The 16,317-nt window shown below is 31.6% G+C and overlaps 2 protein-coding genes across 6 annotated transcripts; one reads left to right on the top strand and one right to left on the bottom strand.

Annotated features, from left to right (window-relative positions):
- The first annotated feature begins 1,879 nt into the window (after positions 1-1,879).
- LOC108347426 (glutathione S-transferase F9) lies at positions 1,880-3,531 on the top strand. Its single transcript, XM_017586656.2, has 3 exons — positions 1,880-2,109; positions 2,187-2,235; positions 2,894-3,531. Exons 1-3 carry the CDS (start codon positions 1,966-1,968, stop codon positions 3,379-3,381), a joined length of 681 nt encoding a protein of 226 aa, XP_017442145.1. The 5' UTR covers positions 1,880-1,965; the 3' UTR covers positions 3,382-3,531.
- Positions 3,532-3,661: 130 nt separating this feature from the next.
- On the bottom strand, positions 3,662-14,654 carry LOC108347425 (ribose-phosphate pyrophosphokinase 1). 5 transcript variants are annotated; one of them, XR_001833883.2, is made up of 10 exons: positions 14,493-14,654; positions 14,228-14,413; positions 12,062-12,310; positions 11,338-11,481; positions 10,337-10,504; positions 8,599-8,668; positions 6,892-6,973; positions 5,702-5,861; positions 3,878-4,280; positions 3,662-3,801 (listed from the first exon to the last, which is right to left on the bottom strand). XR_001833883.2 is itself a non-coding variant. In XM_017586654.2 (9 exons), exons 1-9 carry the CDS (start codon positions 14,598-14,600, stop codon positions 4,059-4,061), a joined length of 1,389 nt encoding a protein of 462 aa, XP_017442143.1. In that variant the 5' UTR covers positions 14,601-14,654; the 3' UTR covers positions 3,662-4,058. The 5 variants fall into 5 exon arrangements, 3 of the variants coding, with proteins under 3 accessions (XP_017442143.1, XP_017442144.1, XP_052724351.1); XR_001833882.2 differs by having other exon boundaries at positions 3,882-4,280; XM_017586654.2 differs by having other exon boundaries at positions 3,662-4,280.
- Between the last annotated feature and the right edge of the window lie 1,663 nt (positions 14,655-16,317).

Genomic DNA, 16,317 nt, shown 5'->3' with positions numbered 1-16,317 from the left:
TAATTTAATCAGAACATAATTCACTTAATTTAATTTAATCAGAACATAATTTTTTTTAAAAATTCAAATAAACAATTTTTTATGATTAGGTTTGGATTAATTTTATAGTTTTATTACACAACTTTTTACTGATATGTGTGTATGTTTGCACGTATTTTCCAGTAATTTTGTTGCACTCATTTTCCAGTAATTTTATTAAAAACATTATTGTATTAATTAATATACGGTTAAAAGCTTCAAAAAATATTTCATAATAGTTACGTTTTATGAATTGAATGTATAATATGTAATGATCAGTTTGGAATATTAAATCGGAAAATATTAAATAATTATTTAATGCTATTTAATAAAATTATTAGTATCATACGTTATATATGTAAAATAATATAATTACATTCAATGGTATATTATATTTAAATAGTGCAATAAAAGAAATGATAGTGTTTAATTTATTAACTTAAATAATCAATTGGTCTTAATTTTTGTCAAGATATTTTAAAGTGATCTTCAAATTTTTCTTTTTCAATTAATTCTTGATGTTTTGTAAAATTTATATAATTATTATATCAATAAGTTAAATATATATTTTGTATCCCTTTATAGTTTTTTGTTTTTTATTTATTTTTATTTTTTTAATTTTTTATAAATGTTCACATGTTATGTCAGTGTTTTGAAACACGACTCTATCAATATAATTTGATAATGACAGTGTTTTGAATGTTTTACATTTAATTTAGTCTTTATAATTTTATTTGTTTCAATTTAAATTTAAATTTTTTCAAATTAAAAGCCTCTTTGCAAATTTAAATCAAATTTAGTTTTTATATAAGTATGATACTAATATTTTTATTAAAATTCATATTTTTATTAAATATTTCTAAAATTATTTTTAAATCAACTTTAACTCTATTATTCGAATATAATTATTTAATTTATAATCAAATTATAATTTTTATATTATTGGAATTTGACTATTAGATTAATATTTGACTTTTGCTATATGTGGTTCTAGTGATAGTTTCATTTTATTATCCTACTTATTATTAATAAACATATATCTAATTAAAAAAAAGAGGTAATAAAAGTATTCACAGATATTAAAAATATTTATATAATAATAATTTTTTTTGCATTAAATACTTTACCATATCATGTATTTTTGTTGTAATTTTTTATTTCTGTAAACAATTGTTTAAATTAATATTTGAAATAGTAAATGAATAAGTAAAATATGACTATTACAAAAAAAATTATCAAATAACAATCAATTTTAGAAACAACAAATGATTAGTCACTATATTGACTAATTTATATACTAATTTATAAATTAAAAATCATTAGTCTCTAAAATAATCACTATGAATAAGAAATTATAATTAATAACCAATTAGATTTTAAATTGACCACTAACATTAATTATTTATCAAAAAAATTAGTGTCTAAATTATAATAAAACTTTTTTAGGGTACGAATATACTACTTTGATGAGAATAAGAGAAGAGAAAATTTTCACACTCTTTAAATATGAATATTAGGATTAAAATGAATTTTTACTTTAGAAGATTAAAATTGAATAGGTAAATTATAACACCTTCTCACTTCTTGTCATCACTTGTTTATAAGACATTGAATTGTGCTTTAATACTATTATTTATTATATTTATTAAATATTTATTATATTTATTAAGCCTTATCCACCTTGATGGTCGTAATTAAAAATATTGTATAGTGTTTTACTACCGTTTTTGTTTTTATTATAGTTATTAATGCAATACCATTATTAACTTTGGTATGAATTAATATTTTGAGCACTTGAAGAATTATTGAATAAAGTGGTCCGTTTTCCTTAGCCAGTCATGAAACTTCATTGTCCTTTTGTTAAGGTTGGTAGTATAAGAGAACAGAAGCTTAACGTTCATTCCTGCGTCAAATTTCCTGTAATATTGCTCTATTGTGCAAATAAGAATGGTGGTGAAGGTGTATGGCCCAGACTATGGAAGCACTAAGGGAGTGATAGTGTGTCTGATTGAGAAGGAAGTTGAGTTCGAAACTGTGCATGTTGATGGCTTTAAGGGAGAACACAAACAGCCCGAATATCTCAAGTTGCAGGTTCTTTTTCTTTCTTTCTTTATGGAATTTTAGGCATTCTATGTCAGATCTCATTCCTTGTTGCTTCTTGTTTGCAGCCCTTTGGACTGATGCCTCTTGTTCAAGATGGGGATTATGTTCTTTATGGTTTGTCCCTTTTCCCTTTGAAAAATGATATTTTAACACATAAAACTTTTACTTTCATTTGATACTATCTTTTTCTACTTTTTACTCTCTTTTTTCTTGAAAAAATACAAATTTATATTTTTATGACTATTTTATCCTTCTATAGTGTGTCAAATGAATGTAAAAGTGTGTCATAATACCATTACTCTTTCATTTTTCGTATTTTGTTTATGAGTAATTATATTCTTATATACATTCATTTGAGATAAAAAAAACGATACTTTGACACATCAAATTTTTTATATTCATTTATTATTTTTTCTTATTTTTTATTCTCTTCTTTCTTAAAAGAAAAAAGTAATGATATCATGACACACTTTTTCTTACATTTGACACAAATTATACGGGTAAAATGGTTATAAAAATGTAAATTTTTGTATTTTTTAATAAAGAAGAGGATAAAAAGTAAATAAAGATAGTGTCAAATGAATGTAAAAAATTTAGATGTAAATCAAATAATCTTTTTTTTTTTTAAATACAAAAATTTATATTTTTATTATTATTTTATATTTATATTGTGTCTCAAATTAATGTAAAAATGTATCACGATGGTACCGTTAGTAATAATCATTTTTCTTTGTTTATACGTAGATTTAATATAACATAAGTGATTGTGCAGAATCACGGGCAATACTGAGGTATTATGCAGAAAAGTACAAAAATCAAGGGACGAATCTGTTGGGAAAGACAATGGAAGAGAGAGGGCTTGTGGAACAATGGCTTGAAGTTGAAGGGCATAACTATACTCCACCGATCTACAACTTGATCAAAATGTACTTTGCTTCTGTACTAAATGGTGAAGCAATGGACCCAAAGGCCGTTAAAGAGAATGAGGAAAAGCTCGAAAAAGTTCTTGACATTTATGAAAAGAGGCTATCCGAGACAAAGTACTTAGCAGGGGATTTCTTCAGTCTTGCTGATCTTAACCATCTTCAATTTACTTCTTATTTGGTGAATGAAATGGAAAGAGGGTTTATGGTTAGAGAAAGGAAGAATGTGAGTCGTTGGTGGGATGATATTAGCAGCAGACCCTCTTGGAAGAAGGTTCTTCAGACCTACAAAAACGTTTATGATGTGCTTAAGGAGATGAAAGTAACAGCGTCTTAGCTTTTCTTTCACCTCCGAATAAAATGTTTCCTTTTCTTCGTAGTAGTTCTGGACCATATGATAAGAGTTTGGTGTTAACATGTGAATCAAAGCTATGTAAAAGGCTTTCATGGTCAAAATAAAATGCCATTTTGAGTTTATTATGTTTCACCAATTGATCCAATTAATCATCGCTTGCATCTCTTTCATTATGGTATTCTTAGCCATGGAGCTTAGTGAAAGCATCAATGTAACAGAGAAGAAAATTTCAACGAAATAGTGTAATTGGAACTCGGAGTAATTGTGTCAAAAAAATTGAATATCCTCCCTTCAACAATAACAGTTTGAACACTATGAAATTGTTAACAGCCCAATTAGAATAATAAAAGAAGTGTTAATAATAGACGAGAACTTTCCAGAAAAGCATTTAGCACCAGCAACCTAGCAAAAGGAGAAATTGTTCAGAAGAGAATTACATAATAGCAGAAAGAAGAAAGGTATCAGACCAAGAGCTCACCCACCACACACATGCCTTTCATTCAATGTACTTCCAATAAAAGTTCCTACGCCTTGTGGTAGTGCCTTAGTATGAACCTGCCCTCTGAATATTCTACTTTGTCAGCTTCCTTTGTAACTAACTCTCTCCTCTCTTTTTTTGTTTAATGTTTTGGTGGGCTGGAAAGCTCTGATTTGGGCCCTCATTTGGGCTGCACATTACACAACCATATTATAATTGCCCAACATAGTACTACAACACAAAGCAAAATCAAACCCTTTCTTCTCTCTGCAAATAGTTTCTTCCGCACGTGGAAAACTTCTTTCTTTCCCACTTCTACTTGTTGCTTAGTCTCATCACCACATTCCTCTTCTACGTCCTCCTCTACATCTACCCGTTTAAAAATTGTGCACGATTTGGATTTCTACAAAATCAGAGACAATTTCAATTACTTTTAATATATAAAAAAACACAAATTTCCAATCAGAACATCTCCAATAGCTTCATCCATAGTGTAAATCATGAGATGAAAATGCCACGATTGAAGCTGACGTACAACTAGACCCCTTGCATAATGAACACTGACTCCATTACTCTCCTCACGATGTTGTGCCCTGATGAATCCTTTCTCTAAGTTAAGTGAATAGTGACATGTTGAGTTATACGATGTTGGCCGTGTAAACAAAGGATTTATAACGTCATTTATGACGAGAACTAGAAGTGAATATTTATAAATTACGGGAACTAAAAAAAATTAACTTTAATTTAAGAAGAAAAAGAAAACTCGATCCAAGCAGGAGAAAAAAAAAACATTTGAACTGACAATTATACCTAACAATTAACTACACCACTAAAAAAAAGTAGTTAACAATAAACCTTTACATTTTACTGAGCACTGTATAAAGATGGCATTCTGTTGTGGCTGATGCCCACTTCCGTTCAGAGAAAAATAAATAAAACAATAATTTCGGAGTCCACTCAATTCCGAGAATAATCATGATCACTTTGATTTTTTGCATTATTATTTTTCATTTTAAAAAGTCATTAAATAAGGTAAAACTATTTTTAAGGATACTTGAAATCATGCAATATATATAGTATATGCTTGAGCTGGTTTGATATGAATCTATGACCACACAAGGACAAGGAATGGAATGTCTGAGAACATAGCCACACAATTCAATACCAATCGTCGAGTAAAATTCACCATTTTTACTTAAAGATCTGTACTAAAACGAAAAACAAAGACGCCATGCGACTTCCAGTGTGGATTTCCAATACCTATAACATATTCTGTACGTACAAAAATCTCCAGAAACAGCTCTCTATAAGGGTATCCTTAAACATAAAGCTTTCACTATAATAGAACTTTACAATTTTGCCGCTTGTTACCGCAGTGTCTTAAGCTGGAACGTGCTTACCAATGATACAAATTGTTCAATCAATGCCCAAACTTGAATAAGGTTCAATTCCACCCTGACAAGGAAGATAAATGAAAAAAGGAAAAAATTGCAACATAAATCTAATTTTGGCACCATTTCATCCCATACAAAATTAAAACTTCTATCTTAACCGAAATTTTGTTTGACAAAAGTGAAAAGGCTAACATACTAAACTATTATTAGAAATCAAATCTAACCACCGACATGCGATTATCAATACAATCTAGTGATGAACAGGAAGAGCCAAAGCTATAAAACAATGATTTTTTTATTAATTTATTTGAAAAAATATACTATACGTACGCAAGGATGCATATGCATGAGTATTGAGGATGGTCTCGTTTTCTCTATCATGAATAAGAAACAACCAACTAAACTTATTTTACAGAAATATACTACTCACTGAGCAATCATCATGAACTCGCCATACAGTCTCGCCCAGAAGGTTTGCCACCGACAGGACAGTTAATTGGGGGAAATAGTTTTGTTCTGCTACTGGAATTGTGTTAGTTATGATAACTTCTTGAAACAAACCGCTTGATAACCTCTCTATAGCAGGAGGACTGCAAAGACAAGAACGATGCATAAATCATGAGTAAAACAGCCTTACATCAAGGGATATAATTGTACATTTATGCTAATAACCATCATTGCAATACATACTTCATATATCCATTAATGACAGGCCACCGGAAAAGAGGAGAACAAACGTTGGAAATTTTTTCTATCTCTATAAATACAAATAATTTTCTATCCACAAGAAAAGTGAGGCTCCCACACCATATAAGAGGCAAAAAGGCTTTTACAGTTTTCAAATCTACCCAGACACCCACTTATGCTCAAGGAAAAGAAAAGGTATGCGCATAGGGACAAAATATAAAGAAAAATAATTAGGAAGGTTGAATGAGTATTGCAACTTCCTCAGGAGAACTAGTAATCCATGTTTCTACCATCAATTTTTTCATGATAAAATACAGGCCACGTTGGACAAGAGAAAGCTGATTGAGGTTGTCACCTCCACCCAAGAAGTACCCACATACTTAAAGATTTCTAGGCCGCTTAGATCAGTTAATCACCAAATGAGAAACCAACGGTGTAATACTTCCTGGCTTTCAAATTCAAAGGGAATACACAATGCATAAGACGAAACAGCAACAGCAAAAAAAGTAGTACATGATAGGTACCCCCATAATAGAATAAATAGTTTGTAAGTTGGGGCTGGGAAAATTGGAAAAGTAAGGAATGTTGCCTCATAAGAAAGGGATTGACTGGGAGATTTTATCCTATGAGGGGAAACTCAGATTGTATTCTTTTGGGTTAATAGAAGAAACTTCTTTTTCTACAACTCTAATCACATTTCCATTACTACATAGGTTTTTCTGTATGTAGGGGATTTTTAAAACAGCTTGCGTCCACTGGTTTATTTTCCCATGTATTTGCCAAAATAATGAAACAAAGAACTCAATCAAAACCTGAAGGAAAACAATCTGTTGATACTTGGCCCTTGTTGCAGATTCACCACAAAATGTCACCATAGAAGTGTTTTGCAACAAACCTTAAGTAAATAACTGATTTATATAGCAGCCATTATACCTGAAAACAGCATGCGTGGTGCATGCATAGACTTCCCTTGCCCCTTCTTGATGCAACAGAGCTGCCCCTTTGGCAATAGTCCCTACAAGACAGCCAAATTTTATTGAGAACAATTGATAAGACAAACAAGTCATACTGCTGAATAAAAGAATACATAAATAAACAAAACACTTAGAAGTGTAAGCTATCCCTACACAAAATTTCAGCTAAAAATAATCACCACAAAAGAATAGAATGGTATGTATGATACCAAGGAGCTAATTCTTTGAAGTTTATGCTGCTAGATACAGAGCTAGTAATAACTTTTCATGTCTAACATGCCCGCTCAAGCTTAAGCCTATTACACTCAAAATCTGGAAAAAGGAACTGACCTAGAAAATATATCATGTTATAATCTAATTAAATGTGAAGATAGAAGCATTGATGCCAATGTCACGGAATGACAAAGAAAAAGGATGTCACAACATCAAATACAACTGAATTTGGATTCTCTCGCTTTAACTCCAACCATGATAATGCCATTTTAGAAGAGAGGTAGCACAGATTCAACATTCTGAATAGAATTTCAATGTTTTGTAAATCTGTACTAAATTCACAAGATTAAGTTAGAGTATAAAAATTCAAGTACTCAATGATTGAAGTTACCTCCACAATTATCTGCAAGCATTTATTTTCACCAAAAAAACTACTACCAAGACAAGGGGAAGTACAAATAAGGGCTCAAACAATTCATAATACAGTAAATAACTAATTAAAATGACAATTCAATTCAAGTTTTTTATTAATTACTAAGTCACAAATTCATGAATTTCACATATGCACCACTATGGCAACCCAATGCAACATCAAAAGTTACTAACATCTACTCTAAATAATGTCCTCCAACAAGACAGCTCTGAACTCTAAATTCAACCATATTTCTTTCATTGTCCAAAGTAAAGCATACCAAGTAATTATCAGAAGGTAAGGACTAACTTCACTTAACTATGCAAATAAAAAAAAAATCTCATTGTTACGTTCTTTCTGCTTGAACTAATTTTATAGAGAATAATTCAAAATAGTTTCCAAAATAGCAGGCTAAACACATACATTCCTATCCTTTTGGGAGAAAGGTTATGTTCATATATCTACCACCAAAATGTTCAAAACAGCAATAACTACAAAGGGTTCAAAACAACAGTAATTCCTTCCTCGTCTTCACCGACTTCTTTAATGAGAGAAAGATAGCAGAGGGAAACCTTTGTTTTTAACTCGAAGATATAAAGAACATATTAGGAAGCCGAAAATAATGTTAATATAAACAAGAATACCCACTATATTTCTTCATTTGTGTACTAAAACTAAAAGAAAAAAAAAACAACAAAACAAAGTAAAAAGAAACTGTATCTGCATAAAACATATTGAAAATCAATAGCAGAAGACATCCAACTTTAATATTCTCAAACTAAAAATTATCTTTATTGAAGCTAAAATGAAGATTTTGTTGGTGTCTATAGTTACTTTGGGTACTAGACAACAGAAGTTCACACCATTTACCACGAAAAATAAGAAAATGAATCCATTTTACTTGAAAAAAAACATAAATAGGAGAGAAAAAGGGAGGAAAAAGATATTGCACAAGTATTGGGAACAAATCAAAGTGATTATAAGGATCAGAGACAAACTATCATCATTCGCTCCAGCAAATAAAGAGTTTTACTGACTTACCAGCAGTATCAATCATGTCATCTACCATAACTGCTACCTTTCCCCTTACATCACCTATCAAATTCATCACCTGCAAGATGAGATTCAACCAATCACAAGACAAATCCTAGAAGGTGCTTTAGTTTAGAACAATAGTTTATAAACTATGATTTATCATCAATTGTAAGGGAATAATAATATTGGTCAGTGGCCACCCATCAAAGGTCTTAGGCGATGTTTTAAAACTCAAACTTGTCTGGTAACTGATTTGGAACTTGCCACAAGTTCTGACTGGATTGAACTGTCCCAAAATGCTCAATCTGGGAAGCCCAGGACAAACCCAAGAACCAGACTTGATTCAGGTTACTAAAAACCAACTGTCTACAAATTGGTATATATATGTATAAAACTTCCAAGCAGAGGTTACCAGATCATAGATGAGTTTGTGAGGGAAATGCAAACCAAGTTTATAACTACACTTTTTAGATTATCGATTTAATCACGTTTTTATCTGTCATCTGACAATTACTAGCTAGTTGATTAACTAGTTTAACTAGAAACTCTTACCCTAGTTTTCCCACTTTCAGCCACCTTTTCAACTAATTTTACCAAACAGTCGTAGGAAGAACTAGGAAATAGTACACTACCACTAGGTTGTTTTAAATTAAGTAATGTTCAACCAGTATTTTTTTTGTCAGAAAAATAACAAAATTGAAATTGCATTATTGCTAAATCTATCCTTTCCTAAAGTTTTAGACTCTAACCAAGCCAATGTCTAATCTCACCAAGTGGGATAAGGCTTTGTTCTTATTCTATTGCTAAATCTATTCATGCAATGTGACAAAGAACGACAACAAATTGTGCCATATTTTTCCAAAAAATTCATACAAACTGAAAATGCTTCAAAGTGAAAATGAAGGAATGTCTACATTACCTGAATTCAATCAGCTACAACTCGATGGAATTTGTAGGTTCATTGGTCGGGACTTAACAGGAGGAGTTTTACATTTCCAATAATTGTGAATAAAAATAAAATAACTTTAAATTATTTGTGGAAACATATCAATTGGTAGAAACCTTGATGATGAAAAGGATGTTGTATATGAAGTGTACACATATTTTTCTCATACTTGAAATTTACAGGGATGGTGCAATTCCAAATATCTAGAGTTATATGTTTGTGTGCGTGGGTGTAAGAACTGAATTATTTTATATAACTATTATGTCATTTAGTTCAAACATTGGCCAAACTAATTATGTATTGTCCAGGACCAGATTTTAAATAGTTGGTCTTACATATGAGACAATTTAACATGAGCTGAAAAATAACAAAGATATAAATCATTTTACAAGTGGAAAACAACCAAGACTCTTATTTCATGCTGTTAGAATAAGTATTAAAAGCTGGGTGGAAAGTAACGTGTTGGGAACCACATCCTGTTATACCTATGAGTTGTACCTAGTTTCGCACCTAAGTGTCTAGTCTAGTGCAGTCTTTTGATTTTTCATCTTCTCATTATATCATACTTCTATCATTATAAATAGAAGATAGTAAGAGGGGACTTTCAAGCCCTCCAAAGATATATTTTTTCCTTTTTTAATCTTAAGTCATACTAAAAATTCTAAATTTGTGTATCATAACTAAATTTGAATTATCTGAATTCTGTATATTTCAAGCTACCAAGAGCCTTATTTTTAGTCATTGACTCTGAACCCTTTTAGTAAAGATATCTAAACTCCAACTTACAAAGAATCATACCTCTGCAACATTATGCCCATGACGCCTTTTATCAACAATAGCTAAGGGAGCATCAGATAATTTTTTGGCAAAAGCACGTGCTCTGGCAACACCACCAACATCTGGTGAGACAACTACCAAATCGTCTGAACAAATAGTTTTGCTGGCAAGGTAATCAAGTATGACAGGCTGGCAGTGGCACAAAAGAACATATGATTAACCAATGACTCAATTACATTAATCCATGATTATTGAAATCCAATACAAAGTGAACATATCATTAGATCTCAAATTTTGCAGAAAATGACAGGTACCAATTTGAATACTATATATTTTTCCCTAGAATAGTCTAACACAGTACTACATGAAATCCTCCAAGAACATCAATTTAGAACCCAACCATTAAGAAACCCACTACTAACCATCCAAGCAAAGACTTCAACGTACATTTTGCAGTTAACCATGTATTTCATGGACAAACTGAAAAGCAGCACAGACAAAATACTTCTCATTATTGCTACTGATCACAAACACATTACAATTAGACATTGGCATTAGGATAACAATTTGTTTAATTTAACCTGCCCCAGCACAACACATGGCACAATAAAATGCATGAAAGGGTCTCCATACCAAAATTTACGAAGAACAGCAAATAACTAGAAGATACTAAGGGATGGTTCAAAGGTTTATTAACAAGAGAACAAAGTGCTGCAAGTCACCAGAGTCCATGTGTGATTGAACGGAGAAAAAAAAATTAGAAGATTTCTATACATCTAAAAAGACCAAGATTTCAAGTTTCTTTATGACAAACTTAAATTAACATATAATTATAAACAATAAAATTGGCATGCCACCAGAAGTGTATTATTTCAGTCCAGAATTGAGATGCACCAATAAAACAAATATTGAACTGACTATCAAATATACAGAATATCCAAGGAATGTTTGTTTGAGTTTAATAGATTAAAAAAAGTTATTCTTGGAAGCCATTATATGGTAATGACATAATAGCTCGTTACCTGTCCATATACATGATCAACTGGAATATCAAAATAACCCATGGACTGCCCAGAATGAAGATCACAAGCAAGGACACGATTTGCACCCGCTTCTGTAATTAAATTTGCTACAAGCTTTGCAGCAATGGATTCACGCCCTTGAGTCTGAAACAGTAGATGAAAAGCATCTTATACCAAAATTGAATTTGGAAGTTTAGTTTCTCTCTTTCCAACAAATGCTTTGAAAAAAGCAAAGCAATTATTTACAACTAAATAATCTATACCAAAAAATGCATTTCATCCAACAGTTTAAGCTTTTGGCAGAGTTAGTGAATGATGGTGAACATAAAAGTTATCAATACAAGAAATGTTATCTTCTTTGGGCTCATTACTAATTGAGACAAATAAATTAATGCAAAGGGATAAAGTAGTCATCAATATTAGAATTGCCACAAATTGCAATAACTAATAAAATGGGTCATATTTAAAGGTTAAGCAGCTTGAGATATGAGCCTTATGCAATAATTCGTTTTTCCAGATTATTTAATAATGGTTTATTCTATCATAAGCGTACCATATGTCTTTAGAAAACTGGCATACGATGGTTTATGAATAGTTACATCAGAATTTGTGCAAGTAACAAAAAGCACAATTTCAAACATCCTGGGGGATATGATGGAATGAGAAGGACAAATTTCATCACAAACAATAAATGTACTGTACATATGTAAGCTGATAAACAGACCTTTCTATCAGCTCTGGCATATCCAAAATATGGAATGACAGCAGTAATATTTTTTGCTGAAGCTCTCCTGCAAGCGTCAATCATTATGAGAAGCTCCATAAGATTCTCATTTGCAGGAGGACATGTGGGCTGCACAAGAAACACATCACACCCCCTGACACTCTCTTGGAGCTGAACATATATCTCGCCATCAGCAAAACGCTTTATCTTAATTTTTCCAAGCTCCAGACCCAGGTAGCACGCAATTTCCTACTTAAATTCATGGAAATCAAACATTTCAGTAAATTATTAAAGAATAACATGTGTGTAACATAAGACTTCAAATTAATACATAAAACTACATACATTCATTTCTAACCACACCAATTGTTTCCATCTTACATAAAATAAAATAAATAAATAGAGAACAAAAGGAAATGGAAAAAATAGAGTGGTGTTTGTTTATGGCACATTTACTTGTTTTCTTTTTTCATTTTGTGTTTTCACTTTTTAATAACGAAACTGTCACTTTGTTTTAAAATTCCTATTTTAATTATTAGCACAAGAAGCAACAAAAAACAAAAGGTTGTTTCCAACGTTTATTGTACAAATCTTTAAAATCTGGATGCACATTAAAAACGAGGAAACGGTTTTGTAATCAAAATGCGAAAACAAATAAATCTTAGAAACATAAAACAAGGTGATCTCTCGCAATCATAAAAAAAAAATATCAAATGAAAAAAAAATTACTCACTCTAAGCTAGAGAATTCATTTCAATGAAATATGCTAATCAGAATTACAGAGTAGATTACTCTTAAAATGTTAAAACAAAATTACTAATTAGTTTGTGCAAAAAATTCCATACCCAACTGAAGTTTATTTTTGTTTTTTCATTTCAATAGTGTCAATGTAAAAATTTGAGTACTACAACTACTACACAAAAAAGACATCGATTTATTGATATGTGAGTACATGACTCAATGACTGTGTACAAAAAACTTCAGCTAACTTTAGATCGACAAAAATGAACGGAACAAAGGATAACGAAATGACATTGGCAGGAACAGTTTAACAGTCTAACATAAAATGGAATGATATGAAACCTATCTATTGTTGTTAAAATGTAATGTTATTCTATTATTATTTCTTTTGTACGTACCCAGCTTTAGGGGTAGTGTTTAAGGTAAGGGTCTTGCCTTATTATGTAATTCCAATATATACATCAATCAACAGCGCAATAGAGTAGGTTCAATTCATTGTTTTTCTGCCATCTTATTTATTCAAGTAATATTGACTGGTATCTATTCTATTTTCATCTCCATCTCAGTCATCCAATACCTATTTTTGTGGTTCGCTGCAGGTATTCTCCTTCACAGGCAATTTTGTTCGAGACAAAATTATGTATTAAATATGTGGGCATGCAATACCGCTATCTATTGCCCAATTCGGCAGGCCTGGGACTAAATCAAGTTATTATTTACTAATCTCTTCATGTTTCATTGGTATCAAGTTCAGAACACAGGTCATGAAAGTAACACTTTTCTCATGTCATAAAACCAAGCAGACAAATCATGGTTTTATTGTCTCGTAAAGTGTTCACATAAAGTCAACTACTAAACAAACACATGTTTACTCCTAACCAATTGATTTTATTCACTTCCCAAACAAATTTGTATACAATTCCTTATGATCTTTGGTGTGACACCGCGGTAACCTATTCTCTTTTATTGAAAACTTTTATCACATGGACTACCAAAGTATAACTCTAATTCTAATTACTCTTACACTTCATTTGAATAAACTTATTCATAAACACTTATAAGAAAAGAAAATAGAGACGAGAGGAATTGAGTTTCTCCTAAATGTTCAAACAACTTCTGTATTTTGAATTTTACAAAAGTTCTCTCGTCTAACTTGTCTAAAAGTTGAGGTATCAACTTATGAAAGAAGTTTAATTCATTTTATATTCTTAAGTTTACTATCTCATAAGTTTTCGTGAAAAAGTTATCTAAACAATGCTTTATTCTGATCGCTTATCAACACTAAAAATACCTACCGATCGACATTAAAGTCTCCTCAATGAAATCTAATTTCTCTTCATCATTTCATTTCCTACATATTCGAACTCTAGTTTTCCTACTCCAGATGTCCAAAAGCAAAACGAATCGCTCAAGAAAAAGCACGACCTGAGAAAGCGCGGGATTGGCGGTGCCGGAGAATATTCTCAGACGCGTGTCGCTCCGGTGAACCAAATCACGAATCCGCGCGTTCGGCGCCACGACGTAGCTCGGAATCGCGTTTCCGCTGACGACGAACTCGCTGGCGCTTGGCCTCCCGTTCTCCAATTGCACTGCTTCTATCGCCTTGCAGCGCTGAAGAAACGCGCGTTCCGTTAAACAGTTCCATAAATAGAGCGAAGAAAACGAGAGAATCGGAAGCAGGTTCACTTACGACGGCGTTTCGGAGAGAGACGCGAGAGGTTTGGAAGAAGCGAGAAGTGCTGATCGGAGCGAACGAAGAGGAAGAAGTGGGAGCGGAGTGAAGTTGCAGAGTGGACATGGCGTTTCGAAACCTTTGAACACGATGATATTTTCAGATAGCGTAGCTATCTTTATATTTCCTTTTTTTCATTTATGTGTTTTATAATATATTTTGTTTACTGTGTTAATTACAAAATGATACTAAAAATTTTGCAGCTTCTCTTGAACTAAAAATAAATAAAACAATAATATAATATTGTTAAATCAAGAACAAAGTTTATAAATAGCATAAAAAAAATAAAACTAAGTAAGTTTTTTGTCTTCAAAATGTTCTATAAAATTGTATTTTATTTTTTAATTAAATTACATAATATTTTGTCCTTGCATTTCATAAAAGTCAACATATATTATAGTATAATATCTATGTACTGTTTATTAGAAAAAATATTTTACATTATTTTTATGCAATACTAAAATAAAATAAGTATATAGTTTATTTTAATAATTAAATACAATTCTTTTAAATAATTTAGAAACAAAAAGATATATCTAATCATAAAAAATAATATCCTTAATTTGATAAATTAATCCAAATTTTGTGAACACAAAAAGTAAGATGTTATGTGAAATTTAGTACTTAGAAATCTGTTGAAATATTGCCAGAAAAATAAAAAGTCTCACTTTTACGAGAATACAAATCTGGTTAGTCTAAGTCACAAAATGCTTTGATTTATTTCTCATACAAGTGTTCTTTCGTGTGTGGTGCATATGCGTATTCGTTCAAGTTTACGATATTGACGTTAGTGTGATGATTGATGGCTCATAGTGAGTTGCGTTTCTAAGGTGGTTCATCCTTTGAAGCTCATGATTTGAGGATTTGTTAGGATTCAATGGTGGTTGAATTGTTGCTTGCGTTGTTGTCACATTTTATTGGTGGTTTGTCGTTATTTTAATCTCATGGTGGTTCGATTCTGAATATGTATTATATGTGGTTTGCGATTAGGTTTCGAGAATATAGATTCACATTTTGCATTGAAGGCTAACGACAGTTCGAAGTGTAAAGGAGATAGCATGAAGACGTTGGTGGCGCAAGTTGGTTCATGGTTCTTCCTTGCTGGTGTTGCACTCGCGATGGTGGTGAAATTTGATGTGTCATGGTGGTTAAGGAACAAAGCTACTTTGGTGGTGGCTCTAATGGTTGTTGACAACATGGTTCGATGCTCGTGGTGAGTTGCGTTCATGGGGTGGTTCATCTTGTGAAGCTCACGATTTGGGATTTTGTGATTTATGATTCAATAGTGGTTGAATTGTTGCTTGCGTTGCTGTCACGTTTTGTTGGTGGTTCGTTGCTATTTTCGTCTCATGATGTTTCAATTTTAGATCATAGCTAGGTAAGGTTTGCAATTGGAGGCTTCGAGAGGATGCATTTGCATTTTGGGTTGAAGGCTTACGATGGTTCAAAATGCAAGTGGAGGATATAACATGAAGACGCGGGTGGTTCGTGGTTCCTCTTGGTGCTGCACTTGCGATGATAGTGGAGAAACGAAGTTACTCCGGTGGTGGCTCCAATGGTGGTTGACAGTGTAGTTCAATGACAACGTAAACAACTCTCATTATGCAAGACGATCACATAAGCAACAATCTAACAATTCATTCGAACATTGTCAATATGTACGGTCTGTAGTTAACAATTTAAACGTTATAAAAAAGATCAAATTGAACATAACTTACAAAATTTGATACGACATTGAATATCAAAAAAATGAGTCTCACATTGAACAAAATTAACATAAATA

The sequence above is a fragment of the Vigna angularis genome, chromosome 9, assembly GCF_016808095.1.
Source record: "Vigna angularis cultivar LongXiaoDou No.4 chromosome 9, ASM1680809v1, whole genome shotgun sequence".
Lineage (NCBI taxonomy): Eukaryota > Viridiplantae > Streptophyta > Magnoliopsida > Fabales > Fabaceae > Vigna > Vigna angularis.
This window is presented reverse-complemented; position numbering and strand designations above follow the sequence as displayed.